This window comes from Ascaphus truei, chromosome 3 (genome assembly GCF_040206685.1).
Source record: "Ascaphus truei isolate aAscTru1 chromosome 3, aAscTru1.hap1, whole genome shotgun sequence".
NCBI lineage: Eukaryota > Metazoa > Chordata > Amphibia > Anura > Ascaphidae > Ascaphus > Ascaphus truei.
In genome coordinates, this window is record NC_134485.1 from 192855472 (window position 1) to 192875670 (window position 20199).

Here is a 20199-nt window from a genome sequence, read left to right on the forward strand (position 1 = left end):
GTGAGAGGACTTAAGAGTATGGCTGAAATAATCATATATCCATTAACCCACTATCAAAGATGTGACAACATATATGCCATATTGCCAACCTAACCTCATCCTGAAAATATAGTATAATACCGGGCTTCCAGTCTCCATAGAAACATAGATCTGATGTGAACCAGAATACAGTAAGATCAGAACTAGAAAACATGTATTGGATCAAACTCTCATGAAGACATGAAGTCAGGTTGGCAATACTTGTTTACAACTTTTAGGGTACTGCTGGTTGCAGAGTCAACGTAAGCCTCTTACAGTACACACCGGTTGTATTAACAAACTTTAATTGGACTTTCATCGGACTTTCATCTTATAAATTAAATATCTGTCATAAATTGAATTCACTCAGAGCTATGCAAGGAAAAACAGAGATGTCTAGTCTAGAATTGGAGAATGTAGGTCATAATATAACCAAATAGTACAGTACATGTTGTGCTGCCACTGAGATTTCACTTGTTTATTATTTAATTATTATTATTATTAGTAGTAGTAGTAGTAGTAGTAGTAGTAGTAGTAGTAGTAGTAGTAGTAGTAGTAGTAGTAGTAGTATCTAGCATGATCTGTTACCATGCAACTTCTGTTGCCTTAAGGCAGGGGTGCGCAAACTTTTGGAGCTGCACCCCCCTTGCCTGCTCCCCCCCCCCCATGCTCGCGCCGGCGTCACGTCACATGACCCCGTGGCATCATTTGATGCTACTTTGCCATGGCGACGCATCACACTAAGCTTCTGAATCCCGGTAAGTGAAGTTGCAAAGGCCTCATGCTATTTCATTTCATTTAAATGCCTTGGGGAAGAGCACGGGGCCTCTGCAACCACCGCGATCCCCCTGAAAAATTGCATGCCCCCCAGTTTGCACACCCCTGCCTTAGGGGCTGCTTCTATAAGCTCCGAAAAGTCAATGGGAATCAGCCATTTATTTTTTAGGATCAGCAAAGAGGATTGTTGCTTAAATTCTGAACCATAGAGGTCTATAACATGTCATATGACAAAAGACAGAAGACGCCTTATAGACCATTTAATTAACATTTTGGCTTGGCCCTTGTTTAATGTAAATTATAAAAATAAAGAAAAATATTTATGTAATCTACTATATATTTCTGAAATGTCTGTATGTTTGTCTGCATGCCCTGTGTCCCTAGGGCCAAGTGTCCCTAGGGCCAATCGCATTGCACCTTTGGCCTGTCACTCCACCTCAACACTGTCCCACCCCTCACCACACTGTCCCACCCCTCACTGACTCTCATTGGCCTTCGGCCAACACCACTGCCACACTGTCCCACCCCTCACTGACTCTCATTGGCCTTCGGCCAACACCACTGCCACACTGTCCCACCCCTCACCCCACTGTCCCACCCCTCACTGACAATCACTGCTCTGGGGCGACCTCTCAACCCACAAAACCCTCACCGCCTGCTACCACAGATCAGATACAGAATCTCTATATCAACATTCACCTCCACACACCGCACGAACAAGCAGCGCAACACTGCCTCTTACAAACACCCCCCTCCACCACCACCCCCCCCCAACCTCATGCACCCCCCTCCACCACCACCCCCCTCAACCTCATGCACCCCCCTCCACCACCACACCCCCCCAACCTCATGCACTACGAACGCACGCCACAGCTCTCCCGCTACTGCAGCCCATCACCAACCCCCCTCACCCAAACATACAATGCACGATGCTCCATCACCCCCCCCCCCTCACACGAACAGCAAACGCACGCTGCTGAACATAAAACTCACGATGCTCCATCACACCCCCCCCCCTCACACGAACATCCCCGGACTACACCCAAAACTACCCCACCCCCCTCACCCATACATCCACTGCACGATGCTCCTCTGGAGCACCTCAACCCCCCCCCCCTCACCCCAACACAAAACTCACGCTGCCGACCATCCAACGCACGATGCTGCTCCGGAGCCCCTCACCCCCCCCCCCCCCAACATCCAACGCACGATGCCACCTCACGATGCTGCTCCGGAGCCCCTCACCCCCCCCCCAACATCCAACGCATGCCACCTCACGATGCTGCTCCAGAGCCCCTCACCCCCCCCCCCCCCACACTCACCCGAACATCCACCGCACGATGCTGCTCTGGAGCCCCTCACCCCCCCTCCTCACCCTCTGTCCGCCGCCCCGCCCCCCCCCCCCCCATCACGTGCGCCGCCCTGCACCGGCTCCGGACGGGAAGCGCGGCCCTTCTACCCCAGCCGCTCCCTTACCTCCCCGGCGCTACCTCCCGCTCAGGTAAGTCACTGCGCGTCCCGCCTCAGCTTATGGCGCCAGTAATAGCCTCGCGCCTCAGGCCCACCCGCGCAGCCTCGCGCCTCAGGCCCACACAGGGCGCTTCCTGCCGCCGCCTGCACGTGCCTCACTCAGCCGGACGGCACATCGTGGGACCAAGCGGGCGCCACGGGGGGGGGGAGTGCGAGTCACGGGGAACGGGGGGGGGGCAAGCCAAGAGTCACGGGGAACGGGGGGGCGAGCCAAGAGTCACGGGGAACGGGGGGGTGAGCCAAGAGTCACGGGGAACGGGGGGGGGGAAGTCACGGGGAGGGGGGGGCCGAGTCACGGAGAACGGGGGGGGCCACCAGCCGAACCAGCAGGGGGACGGACGCACGGAGGGGGGGGGGGACATGCACATACATTAATTATGACAATACATATACCCACTGCTCTCCACCCCCCCCCCCCCACACTCCCCTTCCCCCCCCCCATTCCCCTTCTCTCCCCCCCCACTCCCCTTCTCCCCCCCCCCCCCGCTTCCCTTCTCCCCCCCTCTCCCCTTCTCCCCCCCCCGCTCCCCTTCTCCCCCCCCCGCTCTTCCCCCCCTCCTATTCCCCTTTCCCCCCCTCCTCTTCCCCTTCCCCCTCCTCTTCCCCTTTCCCCCCCCTCCTCTTCCCCTTCCCCCCCTCCTCTTCCCCTTTCCCCCCCCCTCCTCTTCCCCTTCCCCCCCTCCTCTTCCCCTCCCCCCCCCTCCTCTTCCCCTTCCCCTCCCCCCCCTCCTCTTCCCCTTCCCCCCCCTCCTCTTCCCCTTCCCCCCCTCCTCTTCCCCTTCCCCCCCTCCTCTTCCCCTTCCCCCCTCCTCTTCCCCTTCCCCCCCTCCTCTTCCCCTTCCCCCCCTCCTCTTCCCCTTCCCCCCCCTCCTCTTCCCCTTCCCCCCCCTCCTCTTCCCCTTCCCCCCCCTCCTCTTCCCCTTCCCCCCCCCTCCTCTTCCCCTTCCCCCCCTCCTCTTCCCCTTCCCCCCTCCTCTTCCCCTTCCCCCCCTCCTCTTCCCCTTCCCCCCCTCCTCTTCCCCTTCCCCCCCTCCTCTCCCCCTTCCCCCCCTCCTCTTCCCCTTCCCCCCCCTCCTCTTCCCCTCCCCCCCTCCTCTTCCCCTCCCCCCCTCCTCTTCCCCTTCCCCCCCTACTCTTCCCCTTCCCCCCCTCCTCTTCCCCTTCCCCCCCTCTCCTCTTCCCCTTCCCCCCCTCTCCTCTTCCCCTTCCCCCCCTCTCCTCTTCCCCCTCCCCCCCTCCTCTTCCCCTTCCCCCCTCCTCTTCCCCTCCCCCCCCCTCCTCTTCCCCCCCTCCTCTCCCCTTCCCCCCCTCCTCTTCCCCTTCCCCCCCTCCTCTTCCCCTTCCCCCCCCTCCTCTTCCCCTTCCCCCCCCCTCCTCTTCCCCTTCCCCCCCCTCCTCTTCCCCTTCCCCCCCCTCCTCTTCCCCTTCCCCCCCCCCTCCTCTTCCCCTTCCCCCCCTCCTCTTCCCCTTCCCCCCCTCCTCTTCCCCTTCCCCCCTCCTCTTCCCCTTCCCCCCCTCCTCTTCCCCTTCCCCCCCTCCTCTTCCCCTTCCCCCCCTCCTCTTCCCCTTTCCCCCCCTCCTCTTCCCCTTCCCCCCCCCCTCCTCTTCCCCTTTCCCCCCTCCTCTTCCCCTTCCCCCCCTCCTCTTCCCCTTCCCCCCCTCCTCTTCCCCTTCCCCCCCTCCTCTTCCCCTTTCCCCCCTCCTCTTCCCCTTTCCCCCCTCCTCTTCCCCTTCCCCCCCCCTCCTCTTCCCCTTCCCCCCCCCTCCTCTTCCCCTTCCCCCCCTCCTCTTCCCCTTCCCCCCCTCCTCTTCCCCTTCCCCCCCTCCTCTTCCCCTTCCCCCCCTCCTCTTCCCCTTCCCCCCCTCCTCTTCCCCTTCCCCCCCTCCTCTTCCCCTTCCCCCCCTCCTCTTCCCCTTCCCCCCCCTCCTCTTCCCCTTCCCCCCCTCCTCTTCCCCTTCCCCCCCTCCTCTTCCCCTTCCCCCCCTCCTCTTCCCCTTCCCCCCCTCCTCTTCCCCTTCCCCCCCCTCCTCTTCCCCTTCCCCCCCTCCTCTTCCCCTCCCCCCCCCCTCCTCTTCCCCCCCCTCCTCTTCCCCTTCCCCCCCTCCTCTTCCCCTTCCCCCCCTCCTCTTCCCCTTCACCCCCTCCTCTTCCCCTTCACCCCCTCCTCTTCCCCTTCCCCCCTCCCACCCCCTACCCCCCTCCCACCTCCTACCCCCCTCCCACCCCCTTCCACCCCTTCCCCCTCTCCTCCACCCCTTCCCACCACCCTTCGCCTTCCTGCCTCCCCGCCTCTGCTTTCGCGCCCACCCGCCTCTGCCTTTCACCCGCCCTTACTCCGCCCGCCTCTGCCTTTCACCCACTGCCTCACAGCCGCTGCATGCACTCAACAGACACCCGCCACACTCGACACATACCTGCCGCCACACACACCTGCTGCCTCCCGCCCCTACGCACCGACATCACTGACCCACCGCCTCACACCCTAGCAGGCTCCCGACTCACAGACAGCACTCACAACCCACGCGCCACCTGCCGCCTCACACCCCAGCAGGACCCCCACTCACAGACAGCACTCACAACCCATGTGCCACCCGCCGCCTCACACCCTAGCAGGACACACGCCTCACATTTTTACATCTGTTATGTCACCAAAATATACATTGTACTGTGGTGTGTTTACAATAAAACATTTTTAAACAACATCGTATTACATTTTATTCCATCTTTCTTTTCAATATTATTATCCAACCTTTGCAACAAATACTCACCTATTGTTCCACGATTTATAAATAATACTACCTACAGTATTACGCATTTACATCCCGGGCAACGCCGGGTCTCTCAGCTAGTTACATCTATTTATTAAACAAAGAAATAAATAGTTTCTGATTACATTGAATATGAGTATGCAAACTATCACATTTATGGCCCTCTGGCCTGGATTCATCAAATTTCGATAAAGTACAAATATTACCAAATTGTAAAAAATAAATTAGAGTGCGTTAATAGCGAAAGAATAAGTGGGGATTAATCAATATTTCTACGATCCTAAATAAGGCACGAAGTGGAATTGAAAGTTTATTATTTTGTCTATTAAGTTGCGAGAACTGTTAAATGGAGACAAAGTTCCGGACCTCTCTGCAAAGTTTAAATGTCCCGGTCACGTAATGCGGGAGATTTTAAACAATGCAGGGAGATACCGTCACCCTGGGGCCTGTAACTCGGAAAGCAGGGGGTTCCCGGATCTGAAATTAATGTGGTTCAGCTCCAGAGACCCCTGCTTCAATATTCTTATTAAAATAAAATAAAAGCAGCTTCATTACCATAGCTGCTAGCCGCTAAGGTAATGAAGGGGTTAAATCCAAGTACCCTGTTTATTGGGTGTAGAGGGTGTGGGTGAAGGTGGTATTTGGGCAGTGGTGGGTGTTTAGGCCTACCGGGAAGGTTGCAGGAGGAGTTCAAATGAGACATGACAGACCTTACAGTATCTAAGGCCTGGGTGTAACGATGCTCGTCTCAAGCAGGAAACGGACCCGTAGGGCTGAGGTAGGAATATGAAAGAACTGACCTGAGCCGAGGGACAGAGTCCTGATAGAGTAGTGAGTCGTAAGCCGTAGGTCAGGGCTGGCAGCAAATTAGCTCATCTTTTAAGTGCTCTGAGAGTCCCTGCCAAAAGGCTGCAACTTGAGCTTCATTATTCCAGCCGGTCTCAGCCGCAAGTGTTCGAAACTCAATGGTGTATTGGCCTACCGTGCGAGTTCCCTAGTGAATCGGGAGGAGTGAAGCTGAAGCAGAAGATACACGTCCAGGAGCGTCAAACACCAATTTAAACGTATGGATGAAAGCAGGCAAGTCGCTGATCAGGGGCAATTCCCCCTCCCAGAGTGGGGAGACCAAAGCCAGTGCCTCGTCAGTGAGAAGAGACATGATGTAAGCCACCCGGGCTCGGTGCATGGTGAACATGGACGGTTGTAATTCAAATTGGATAGAGCATTGATTAAGGAATCCCCTGCATGCCATAGGGACCCCACCATACCGTAGAAGAGTCGGGATCCGAGGTTCTCTGATCGCAGGAGATAACGGAAGCAGTATTTGAACTGCATCTGCAGCCCTCAAGTCCTGCTAATTGGTGCCAAAGTTGGTAACTAATTCCTGCACCTGTGAGGAATCGGGGAACATGTCCCTTGCTGCGTGTTCCCTCCTCTCTTACCAGTAGCACCGCAGCTGCCGCTGTTTCCGCTCCCCTCTCCTCCAGTGCGCGCGCCCCCGCGCCCGTTACAGAGCGCACGCGCACCAGCTCTTCATATGCTACAGCCACGGAGCTCGGCTCCGCCTCCTTCGCACGCGGCGTGCTCGTGTGACGTCGCGCAACGGGCCCCTGCTGCGTGCCATCCGTAATAAGTCCCTTGTCTCCTGCACCTATCCCAGACTCCGCTAGGGCCGCACCCCTGCTCCGCCTCCTATGCTATTGGCTTCCTTCCTGTTTAAATACCCTGCTAGTGCTCAGTTGCATTGCTGAGCATAACCAAGTATAGCCTTGTGCGGATCCTGTGTTTTGTCTTGCCTTGCCTTGTTCCAGTATTCTCTTGCAGTGTGACCCTTCGTTTACCGACCCGGCTTGTTTGTGGACCCTCTCTGGCTCTGACCCCGGCTTACCCTCGACTACGCTGACCTCTCCACTCCATGACCCAGGCTTGCAGACCACAACTACACTGTATTCTCTACCACCAGAACATTGGCTTACGGACTTCAACTACGCAGCTATCTATAACCCAGGACCCCGGCAAGTAAACAGGAATAACCTTCTCTCTCCAACCCAGACCCGGCTACGCTGACTATCCGCCTACCAGGCACGCCTCTGCTGCTGTGGGTGTGTGGCTCTAAACCTTCCCACTTCAGTACCGAAGTCTTGTCTTGTTTGTGGGTTCGCGCAATGTTACAGTATGCTCAGCCCAACAAATATAGACCCCCTGAGGTGTCCCAAGCCTTGGCCTCTATCTCTGAACATTTTCAGTATCTGGACAAACAAGTCTCTGACAACCCAAAAGTTAGCTACAGTCTCACTTCAACAATCTCAGTCCAGAATTCTTAGGCCAGCAACCTTAACTGCTTCTTCTATAGAGGGAACTATACCCTTGGAACCACGGCTTCCTACTCCTAATCGCTATGCCGGTGACCCACTAGGATGCAGAGGTTTTCTCAATCAATGCAACATCCAGTTCGAATTAACCCCTTCTCGCTTTTCTTCAGACAGATCAAAAGTTGCCTATATTATTGCTTTGTTGACCGGTGATGCTTTGGCGTAGGCTTCCCCATCTGGGAATTGAGACCTGAACTTACTCATAACTTTGCTAGCTTCAAAAAACAGTTTCAACAGGTTTTTGACACCCCAGGCCCAAAAGGTCACTGCTGCCTCATCTCTATTTCACATTTCTCAGGGTCACAGAACAGTGGCGAAATACACTCTTGAATTTCGGACCATCGCTGCAGAGACGGGTTGGAACAAAGATGCCTTATCTGCAGCCTTCTGGCAGGGTCTCTCCGGGTCTTTTGAAAGATGAATTGGCCGCTCGTGAAAGACCCTCCCCGCTCGAGGATCTTATTTCCGTATGTATAAGGGTAGATCAAAGCCTCCAGGAAAGACGGTATGAACGCCATCGTACACGCTCTTCTCCCCCCATGTCTCCCATCCCTGGTTTTCCTTCTACCACTATTCCATTTCCTGAGTCTCCGGAAACCCATGCAGTTAGGAAGTCATCAACTTTCCTGCGCGGAGAAACAACTCCGGAGAAATTAAGGAGTGTGTCTCTACTGTGGGCTGCCTGGGCATTTGGCCCATCGTTGCCCGACACGCCCGGGAAACGCCAACGCCCAATGAGGTGTGAGGGGATCTCATTCGGTACCATTTCTTCTCTCCCCTTTCCAAAGAAAAATCTGCCGAAAAGAATACTACTTCCTGTATCTGCTTCCCCATTCATTGACTCCGGGTCTGGGGGAAATTTTGTGGATCAGGAATTCGCGACCAAACATAAAATTCCTTTGGTAAAGAATTCTGTACCCATCGGTCTCGAGGCAATTGATGCACATCCCCTCCAGCCAGCTAGCCTCCGTTTGTACAGGTAATCCTGGGCCTTCCTTGGCTACAATTACACAATCCTCTGGTAGATTGAACTGACAAGGAACCTATACAATGGGGCTTGCCTTCCAAGAAGCTCTCTGCCCCTATCACCCTCTTGCTGGCTGGTTTAGAGACTACTGATTCTGTTAAAAAATCTCTTCCGAGAGTGTACGCAGAATTTCTTGATGTTTTCAATAAGGTCCAATCTTAGGTCCTTCCCCCTCATCGTCCCTTTGACTGCCACATTGATCTCCTTCCCCGTGCCATCCTTCCCAAAGCCAGATCCTACCCTTTATTCCATCCTGAGACTAAAGCTATGTCTGAGTATATTCAGGAGAACTTGAAGAAAGGTTTTATAAGAAACTCTACCTCCCCTGCGGGGGCTGGTTTCTTTTTTGTTAAGACGGATGGCTCTCTTCGTCCCTGCATAGACTGCAGAGGTGTTAACAAGATTACGTTGAAAAAACGCTACCCTTTACCACTTATTTCGGAATTGTTTGACTGTTTGCAAAGTGCCACCATTTTCTCTAAGCTCGACCTCCATGGCGCATACAATCTCATACGTATAAGACAAAGTGATGAGTAGAAGACGGCTTTTAATACACGTGACGGCCATTACAAATATTTAGTTGAGATGTCCTTAACTCCTTTGTCATTGTGTACCTTGCCGATATTCTCATTTTCTCAAAATCCCTATCCGAGCATATCCAGCATACCAAACTTGTTCTCTCCCGCCTCCGTGAGAATCATCTCTATGCCAAGACGGAGAAATGCATGTTTCACCAAACCTCCATTTCCTTCTTGGGTTAAATAATTTCAGAGAAAGGGTTTTCTATGGACCCTGAGAAACTTAAGGCAGTGTTAGATTGGCCCCAGCCTACTTCTCTCAAGGCAATTCAGCGGTTCCTTGGCTTCGCCAATTATTGCAAGTTTATCTGTAACTTTTCTGCCACTGTGGCGCCTATTACCGCCCTCACAAAGAAAAATGCGGACCCCTCCTCCTGGTCCCCTGAAGCCTGCCGGGCCTTTGAATCTCTTAAAAAGGCATTTACTTCCGCTCCTATTCTGCATCACCCTGATCCAACTCTCCCCTTCACGTTGGAGGTTGACGCCTCAGACATTGGAGCTGGAGCAGTACTTTCGCAGAGACATTATCCTCAGGACAGACTCCATCCTTGTGGCTTCTTCTCCAAGAAGTTCTCCCCCACAGAGATAAACTACGACGTTGGCAATAGAGAACTTTTGGCTATCAAGCTCGCGCTGCAAGAATGGAGACACCTCCTCGAAGGTACAGAGAATCCTATCCTAATACTTACAGACCATAAAAATCTATTGTACATTGAAGGAGCTCATCACGTTGGTTCACGTCAAGCTCGCTGGGCCCTCTTTTTCTCAAGGTTTAATTATGTGATTTCTTACATTCCTGGCACTAAAAACTTGAAGGCCAATGCCTTATCTCGTCAATTTATTTCTGAAGATAAATTCGAAGATATTCCAGAAAAAAATATTTCATCAAAATTTATCATTGCTGCAAACTCTTTTGATATTCTGGACAAGATCTTGGAGTCTCAGACGCAGTTCCCGACGGACTAGAGGTACCATAGGGTTGCTTATATGCTGCACCTAAATTTCGCCGAAAGATTCTATAACGGGGTCACGCCTCAAAGTCGGTCGGTCACCCTGGGACGAGGAGGACTTCAGATTTGATTAGACGCACGTTCTGGTGGTCCAAAATGCTGAATAATATAAAAGAATTAATCACTTCCTGCTCTGTCTGTGCCCGAAACAAGTCCGCCCGCAATAAGCCATCTGGTCTGCTGCGCCCATTACCTATTCCAGAGCGTCCTTGGACCCATCTCTCAATGGATTTCATTTTAGAACTTCCAATTTCTAATGCTATGAATACCATCCTTGTCATCGTGGACAGATTTTTCAAACAAGCCCACTTTATACCTCTCAAAGGTCTTCCGAATTCTGCCATTCTAGCAGACGTCTACATCAAAGAAATTTTCTGTATACTTGGAGTTCCTATCTCTATAGTGTCTGATCGCGGATCACAGTTTGTGTCAAAGTTTTGGCGTGCTTTTTCCCAAAAGCTAAATATTTATCTTCTTTTCTCTTCTGGGTACCACCCACAAACCAACGTTCAGACGGAAAGAGTAAATCAATCGTTAAAGCAATATTTAAGATGTTTTATTTCTGATTCGCAGGATAATTGGGCAGACCTATTACTGTGGGCCGAATTCGCACACAATTCCCTTAGGAACTAATCCACCCAAGAGTCGCCCTTCTTTATAAATTATGGAATTAACCCTACATGTCTCCCTATCTCTCCCAATCTTTCCGGAGTCCCAGCAGCGGATGCCAAGAGTCGTGGAAAAAAATTTGGAGGACCCTCCAAGAATTTGTTCTGAAACAGCAGACACAGGAAGACCGTCATTGCCAAGAGGAATATCAGGTTAAGGACACCTACCTTGAAATTGGCCCCTTGATTTCTGGGACCTTTCAAAATCCTTGAGCAGGTCAATCCTGTGGCGTATCGCCTGGAATTACCCCCATCAATGAAAATACCGGCAGTATTCCATGTGTCTCTCCTAAAACCAGTAAATCAAAGTTCTAGATTTCCTGACATTGATCCTAGACCGCCACCGGTCATAGTTTAGGGCCAGGAAGAATTCGAAATTCAGTCGATCGTTAACTCCAGGTACTCCAGAGGAAATCTACAGTTTCTAGTGTATTGGAAGGGCATTGGCCCTGAGGAGCGTTCCTGGGTACCACACGACCAGATCCACCCTCCTGGCTTACTCAGACGGTTCCATGCCAGGTACCCGGACAAGCCTTACATGGATCGTTCAGAGATCGATCCTCAAGGGGGGTTATTGTGAGGAATCCGGGAACACGTGCCTTGCAGCGTGTTCCCTCCTCTCTTACCAGTAGTACCGCAGCTGCCGCTGCCTCTGCACCCCTCTCATCCAGTGCGCGCACCCCGCTCCCGTTACAGAGCACGCGCGCACACGCTCTTCATATGCTACTGCCACGGAGCTCAGCTGCGCCTGCTCGGACGCTCCGCATGGGGCTTGCACGTGTGATGTCGCGCAACGATCGCCAGCTGTGCATCAAGCCCTAATGAGTCCCTTGTCTCCTGCACTATCCTAGTCTCCGCTGGGGCCGCACCCCTGCTCCGCCTCCTGTGCTAATCGCTTCCTTCCTGTTTAAATACCCTGCTAGTGCTCAGTTGCATTGCTGAGCATAACCAAGTGTAGCCTTGTGCGGATCCTGTGAAGCCATCACATGGCACAGCCACCAATTGGATTGGTGGATGTACTATTTTCCAGTCAAATATTATGTCACCGGTCAGTCACAACTCATTTGAACCCAAGAAGCAGTCGGATCAACAACTCCTGGACTTGTTAGATTAGAAAAAAAAAGAGAAGAAAGAAGAAAAGAAAGAAGAAAGAACTACAGTACTCACCGGGGACTCCTCTTTAAGCAACTGTGGAACGTGGACGTCTGCGCATTATGCGTCGTGGGGCAAGAGTTGGTGCCACAGTTGGATGAGGAGAGTGAATTTTCATCCCGGCAAAAGAAACACATTGATTGTATTTTATTTAATTGTGTATTTTTGGGGGTGATGCCCATTGACTAGCAATGTGTTTATCTACAGTATGTACAGATAAACACATTGACAATCCATGGATGTTTTGTCAAATGTTTGTTTTTATTCAAATGTTATGTATTCTATTTGTTTTTTTGTTTTTAGTTTGCCCATTTATTGCAATTGTGGCAATTCAAGCCCATATTGTGGGCATGGTTTACCACTGTGACAATCAATGGGAAGAGGGAGTGGGGGTAGGGGTACTTGCCCCAGGGAGGGCCATAAGTCCTTTGTACTGCCCTTCGGATGATTAATTATTTTGAAATTTCGTTGTACTATCCTAGAATATACAGCTTAACCCCATTATAACGAGGTCCTCGGGGGCCACCCGATCCGACCGCGCTAGATCCGGGGTCGTGCTAGTTTTTTTTTAAATGGCCGCCGTGCGCCCGATTGGGAGGAGGGAGGAGGGAGCCGGAAGCCCTACACATCCACCAGGCCTGCCAACAGCGGCCCTTCGAGTCCAGCCGCAGCCTGCTCCTTACCTCCCCCCCCACCACCGGCATCCATCCCCCTCCACCGGCACCCACCTCCTTCCCCCCCGAGGCCCCCACACCTACCGGCCCATCGCCCGGCATCCAGAGACCCTCCGCTCCCGCCCTCAGTCTGTGTGTCTCTGACGCACCACTCCTATGCGGCCCTCCGAGTCCCAGCCTACTCCTCACTCACCCCCCCTACCGGCATCCACACCACCCCCGCCCCCTTCCTACCGACACCGGCTCCTCCTCCTGATGCCAGCTCCGCTGTGAGCTCAGCAGACGACACCAAAGGTAGGGAGAGGGAGTCGGAGGGGGTGTGTGAGTGTGGTGTGAGTGCGGTGTGGTGTGAGTGCAGTGTGGTGTGAGTGCAGTGTGGTGTGAGTGCACTGTGTGCTGTGTGCTGTGTGGAGTGTTCTGTGTGCTGTGAGTGTGCTGTGTGCTGTGTGCTGTGTAGAGTGTGCTGGTAGTGTGTGTAGTGTGCAGTGAGTGCTGGTAGTGTGTGCAGTGTGCAGTGTAGTGGGGTGTGCAGTGTGCAGTGAGTGCTGGTGGTGTGTGTAGTGTGCAGTGTGCAGTGAGTGCTGGTAGTGTGTGTAGTGTGCAGTGTGCAGTGAGTGCTGGTGGTGTGTGCAGTGTGCAGTGTAGTGGGGTGTGCATTGTGCAGTGAGTGCTGGTAGTGTGTGTAGTGGGCTGTGTAGTGGGCTGTGCAGTGTGCAGTGTAGTGGGCTGTGCAGTGTGCAGTGAGTGCTGGTAGTGTGTGTAGTGGGCTGTGCAGTGTGCAGTGAGCTGTGCAGTGTGCAGTGAGTGCTGGTAGTGTGTGTAGTGGGCTGTGCAGTGTGCAGTGAGCTGTGCAGTGTGCAGTGAGTGCTGGTAGTGTGTGTAGTGGGATGTGCAGTGTGTGCAGTGTGCAGTGTAAAGTGTGTGCAGTGTGCAGTGTAAAGTGTGTGCAGTGTGTGCAGTGTGTGCAGTGTGTGCAGTGTGTAAAAAAAAATGTAAAAAATTTTTTTTATTTGAATTTTTTTAATTCGGGGTCCATGCTCAAACCGCGTTATAAGCGGATTTGCGTTATAACGGGTCGCACTTTAACGGGGTTAAGCTGTATTTGTATATAGTTATCATATCCCCTCTTAGACGCCTCTTTTTTCTAATGTAAACAAATCTAATTTCGCTAGCCTCTCCTCACAAATCAGATTATCCATCCCCTTTATTAATTTGGTGGCTCTTCTCTGCACTCTCTCTAGTTCTATTATGTCTTTTCTATGGAGTGGTGCCCAAAACTGTACTCCATATTCAATGTGTGGTCTTACTAATGCTTAATAAAAGGGCATCATTATGTTTACTTCCATCCATTGCCCGTTTAATGCAAGATAAGATCTTGTTTGCCTTTGAATCCACTGCATGACTTTGGGCACTATTGATAATCCTGCTGTCTACAAGCACACCTAAATCCTTCTCCATCAAGGATTCCCCCAATTTATAATCATTTAATTTGTAAATTGCCTGTTTATTCTTGTTTCTGTATTAAACCTCATCTGCCATTTACCTGCCTATGTTTCCAGTCTATCGAAAGTCCTTCTGGAGAGGAATGACATCCTGCTCTGATTCTTCTACCTTACACAATTTAGTGTCATCAGCAAAGATGGAGACTTTGCTCTCTATGCCAACCTCAAGGTCATCAATAAACAAGTTAAAAAGCAGGGGTCCTAGTACCGATACTGGGTTAATAACCACTAAGGAAGGGGTTACAGGCCAGTAGTTATTTTTTTTATTTTACGGTCAGTGCCCACTGAAGACGAGGAGGAACAGAAGGACGAAGATGAGGACGACCTTCAACCTGGCAGGGCTACGTACAACTTTTATTTACTATATGCTGGCTGGGTAATGTTTTATTTTTCATGGGCAAATGTGCTATTATCCAGGTCTGGATAATAGGTATGTTCCCCTTTATTGTACTGTATGTGTGTGGGGGGTTAGGGGGGTTGTTACACATAACAGTAACTCATGTTTTGGAGATACATTCAGATTATTAGGTTATCGAAATTTGATGAATCCATGACTATGTACTAAGCAGTCTTCTACCAAAACATACCTTCCAGTAATTGAAGACCCCTTACAGCCAATTGAAGTCAATGTGCCTTCCAGCAGCAACAGAAGGTGTCTTATGGCAGAAGACCACTTAGTAACTTTTGGCCTTTATATGATAAGCATTAATATATTCTAGCTTGTCTTCTACATGGCTATTCTAAATAGATCTGTCCTAATTACAGAGGATGGGATTTTTACCACTCCCTTTCTTGTGTTCACATTACCCTCACAACACAACATCTAAGCTCTTGCTAACATAATGATTCCCTCACCACTCAACACCATCTGAGAACTCTACCTAGTTAACTGGACCATCTGCCACAGCACTGCAAGGGGGATTCCTTAATAATGGTTATTTTATTGATGACAGACAATCAACATTAAAACTGCGACACCTAGAGGGATGGTCCAGCTGAAATGAAGTGATGATATAACACAAAACATGTCTGGGGTGGTGTGGCTGGTCCATCCCACTGCATGAGACTCTTGTAAATATTTATTTAAGGGGGGGGGGGAATTCCACGACTGGGCAAAATAAATAATCCCTCAACCCCCACAGTAAGGAGTTCATTCATAAGATACCGCTGCTCAAATGATTAAACAATATAACATTGCAAAAACTCTGCCTTAAAAGACCTATAAAATGAAGAAAGTACCCTGTCAATAAGATAACTTCTTTAAGTAATAATTGCTCGAAAAAGTTGTCTTCTTGGACCTGCTCCAGATAAATGAGCCCTGCACTACAAGTAAAAACAATACCAGTTATTTCCATTACAGCTACATGCCAATATAACACAGGATGTAAAAGCAAATAAGGTTGACCTTTATCTCCACCTCGCCCATCGCAGGGGTTTAAAAAAGCAGCCATCAGTAGAAAATAATTGCTTACTCAGGCAATGCTTTCCTATATTCTGCAGGTAAGGAGTGTCCTTTCCTGGAAGTTCGCAGACAAAGACGTGGCATGGGATAGAGTCATCCACACAGTTGCTCTAGAATGGAAACACAGGAGATACTGCAAAGTAAAAGAATATTTATCTACATCGCTCATATCCCAGCCATTACACATCCCCACAGTATGTTTCTTCTTCTCAAATGGCATCCGCTTTGTTAATCCTCTCTGTGCCACAAGCACATCTCAGTTACTCCCAACTCCTTGTCAGCGATCATTCTTTCATTCAACCACCTCTGCCCATTGTTGTATATTCCCCGCACCCAACTTCTGTGCTGCATGTGTATCATTAGTATATTTTAGTTCTCCCCTTCTGCCAACTCATGAAATACATATTTTCTCTTTTACTAACTTATTCAGGGGTAAAGTTTGCATGTTGTCACTGCCACCTAATGCTAGGCACAGGGACATTCCTGTACTTAATTCTTACCACTGTACCACATAACCAGGTCCATAGAAGCCATATAGAACATACCTACACACAGTTACTACAAAGATGTTTCCTCGTTTGTGCAATGAGGAGGTATATGAAAGCTACAAGCTGCTATACAGATACTCTCCTCCCTATTTTAATCTCTTCTTGTTCCTGTTCATGTATGTTTTACAGTATATTGTATTGTTTTGTACATGTGTCTGTATTTGTGTGTGTGACAAACTATCTTGAGACCAGTTCTGGTTTTACAAGTCTCCATTATCTAGGCAGCCGGACCGGTTTAACCACAAGGCAAACTAGGCGGCCGCCTAGGGTGGAAAAGTGTAGGGGGCAGCAGTCAATTTGTTTGCCTAGTGCAGTGTTTCCTAGACGAACAGGGAAATCCCCCAAACAGGGAGGGAGCAGGGCTGTTGCTAGGGGGCTTGTCAGTTTCCGGCATCCTGTTTGGCTGCATTACCCAGAAGCAGCCAATCAGGAGGAGGTCAGGAGCCTAGGGGTGTGGCCAAGCAGAGGAGGATGCAGCATGGACCATGGTCTGTCTATCTGCAGTTGTCCTGTGGGGGGTGAGACTATTCTGGAAGCCAGAGGGTCACGTGGTGATGACTTAGCTCAGATAGTGTCAACTCGCCCTCTTTTCCAAGCACGACAAGGTCTGTTTCTTTTCTTACTTTATTTTGGGGAAAGCAGGTAACTACAGTTGCTTGTGTAGAGGTGTAGGTCTAAATCTCTGTGTGTGCTCAGTAGTAAAGGGAGGTGAAAAGATAATCCTGCAGCACCATTACGGGGGTTACAGCGAGGTACTCACAAGTCCAGAGCAATGGTGGAAAGGAAATGGCAATGTAAGTTGGGTAGTAAGATAGTCTGGGGACAGACCATCTGTGGGCAGAGCAGAGGGGGAGAAAGCAGACTAGCCCATTTGAGAGAAAGGCTGGGGCTGCTATGGCAACTCACAGGAGTGTCTGGGGAAGCTACAACATGTAGCAATAATGTTGCATCTTTAATACAACAAGCTGCTGGGAGAGGAGAAATGGCACTGTGTTTGTGTGCAGAACCAAACACATACAGCTAGCACTAATAAGCTGACAAGCAGGGCTGCGAGGAAAAAGGGGGGGGTGAAACAGAAGTGTAGACAGGGGTATACCTGTTCCATGACAGAGACAGAGAGAATGACAGAGGGGGGAAAGAGAATGACCGGTAAGGGGAGAGAGAATGACAGGGAGGGGGAGCGAGAATGATGGGGATAAAGAATGAGAGGGAGCGGAATGAGTGTATGAATGTTAGAAAATATGTATTGGACATAACATTTCAATTTTTCAGTTAGATACAAAAAAAATTCTGAAAGTTAATTATGGGAGGGGGGGCGCAAGGATGAAGGTTCGCCTAGGGCGCCAAATACCCTTTCACCGGCCCTGCTAGGGAGATAAGGGACATGCATGTGTGTGTACGAGTGACCATCTCCAAAGAGAGCTCAATGGGATTTCTTGATCTTAGAGGACCAGCGGGGCCGATAAACATTTTTTGGGAGGTGGTTGGGGGGGTGAATGGCTGCAGATTATCAACCTCAGATTTTTCTTTTTTTTAGCATTTTTTATTTAAATTTAAGAGAGGCCCAAAGCCTGCAATAGAGTGTTTTCTACATGGCAACTCCTGCTGTTCAGTGTAACTTGCTTTACCCGCGACGTCATTGTGACGGTAGGGGGAAATATGGCTGCTGTTTATAAACACAAACAGACACAGATCATAGTGCAACACTGTAGGGTTAAAACAGGTCTACACTAATACACACACTGCACATATAACATAGAGACTCCTAGTGACTGTGTCACCTGCCCTACGCGTTTCGTGGATGTTACTCCACTTCCTCAGGGGCTACCAAGAAGTGGAGTAACATCCACGATACGCGTAGGGCAGGTGACACAGTCACTTTGAGCTTGGTATTGGACTTTTTGGGACACTTGGTCACATTTGAGCCCCATTGCAGCCGTTAGTTCTTGGCATACAGGACGCTTGTACTGTCCCTTTAAGGGCACGTGCACACTCGCGTGCAGGCACGCTGAGACAGCCTGTGTAACCGGAGGAGGAAGTGAGGAGAGCAGCCTCACGTGGAGGAGAGCTGTGAGCCCCACAAGCAGGCCTCCAACACTGCCACTGTTCCTGTTAACCCCTGGAGGGAGAGTCAGCACGAGAGTCACGGTGCAGCAGGAATCACATCTCTGCAAAGACATCAGCAGCAGCCGGAAGACTCTTTGTTGCATTGCCTGTATTTGCCTTGCTGCTTGTAAGTAGGGCTCTGATTTTTCACATCTGGATGACCAGCGGTGTTCTCATTTGTCCAAACCATTTTATGGCATAGTTCTTTTTATTTAATAAATAGTTTTTATAGTCACTAGGAGTCTCTATGTTATATGTGCAGTGTGTGTATTAGTGTAGACCTGTTTTAACCCTACAGTGTTGCACTATGATCTGTGTCTGTTTGTGTTTTTTCCCCTATATGGCCTGTCAAGCAAGTGTGCTGATCCCCTGAGGAGTACAGGATTATCCAATGAACTTTTGGCGCCAGGTTTTTCTTTGTTTTCACTTTCACTTTCTCTGTCAGTACTGACAGTATTACTAGGCAGCCTTTATATATATATATTTTGCAATTGTCACACTGGTGTTTTAGTCTTTAGCGCTTGTGCACATTTTTTCTTTTTCACATTTTTGCTGTTTATAAAGGTTAAGTCTGCCATTACCCCTACCTGTCAGTAATACATTGGTATTGTATTGTATGTTATGTATATATATGTATGTCTTTGCTTGGTTCCAGCACCTCAGGAATCAGGGGTTAATAGGTTTGCATAGAATTGTTGCAAATGTTATGCTGCAGTCCTACCCACCAATCAGGGCCAGGCATGTAGGCAGCTCCTGGCCCTGAGTGTTGCAATGTTATGTTTTAAGTGTATAAAAAGGTGGGGAGGGAGACCCCTAGCAGACAGAGCCTGCAGAGAGTCACAGAGGTGTTGCTGTGACAGGAAAAAACTGCAGTGTCCAATCCAGTGCTTGTCTCAGGTCTGAAAACCAGTCCTGTAGGTACTGGGCAAAGAGAGAACAGGGAAAATCTCTGAAAGTAGGTCCCTGGGACTAGTTAGGCAGTGTATTCCCCTGTGTCCCCAGTTGGGTATGTGTGATGTTTGTATGTTTTGTATAGTTGTGGATATGTTTTTCCAATAAATTAATTTTATAAACTCTCGTGTTCTGTCTGGCGATATTGATCCCTGGTATTAGTCCTGGTCGCCCGTGACAGTCATCACCCGCAATCCATCTCCATCCTCCTTGAAGAACAGCATCAGGTACAAAAATCTTCTATCTTCATCTGTCATTATTTTCTTCTTTTCTTTAATCTTTTTTCTTTCAATCCAAAACCCCATGGTAAATCCAAAACGGATGTTGAAGACAATCTCATTGGTTCCTGTACCATGTGATATGTTCCATGAGTAAAAAGGAAGTGACATCATCCCTTAAAGTGATGTCACATCCTTTTTACTCATGGAATTTATCACATGGTACAGGAACCAATGGGATTGTCTTCAATCCTATTGGCTGTAATACCATGTAATATCAGCCATGTGGTTTTAAGGATGTGACGTACCTCCCTTGGAGAGGACATCACATCCTTAAAAAAAAAAGAGGCGGGCACATGATACAGCATCCAATCGGATTGGAGCTGTACCCTCTGACCCTAATATGTGACACCACAGGCCCTATATAAGGAAGATCTCGACGTGGCAACATCCGTTTTGGATTTACTATGTGGTTTTGGATTGAAAGAAAGAAGATAGAAGATTAAATCTAAGAAGAAAATAATGGCAGATGAAGATAGAAGAAGGAGAAAGATGGAAGAAAGAAGATTTTTATACATCTGCTGTTCTTCAAGGAGGATGGAGACGGATTGCGGGTGATGACGTCGTGGGTTAAGAGCTTCCAGTTACGCTGGGATTCGGAGGTTGAAAAGGTAAGATAAATATTGAATGTATGTGTAGCCGGGACCCTGTTTTCTTCCCCAATTGTTGTGTGGGGTGGGATATGTTGCACCCAGGGAACGCTCCAATAACGGAGGTTCCGCGTTTAGGGAGCCGCCATGTTAAGGGTGGCGCCGGCGCAGACCTAGTCCGGCAGGA

At 49.9% G+C, this 20199-nt stretch overlaps 1 protein-coding gene across 5 annotated transcripts in view; it reads right to left on the reverse strand.

Moving 5' to 3' along the window:
• LOC142489312 (N-acyl-aromatic-L-amino acid amidohydrolase (carboxylate-forming)-like) overlaps positions 1 to 20199 on the reverse strand; it is an 83644-nt gene that overhangs the window by 20517 nt on the left and 42928 nt on the right. For all 5 annotated transcript variants that reach the window (XM_075589843.1, XM_075589841.1, XM_075589839.1 and 2 more), the window contains one exon: positions 15550 to 15649. In XM_075589843.1, coding sequence (XP_075445958.1) covers positions 15550 to 15649 — 100 coding nt within the window. The remainder of the gene's footprint in view (positions 1 to 15549; positions 15650 to 20199) is intronic.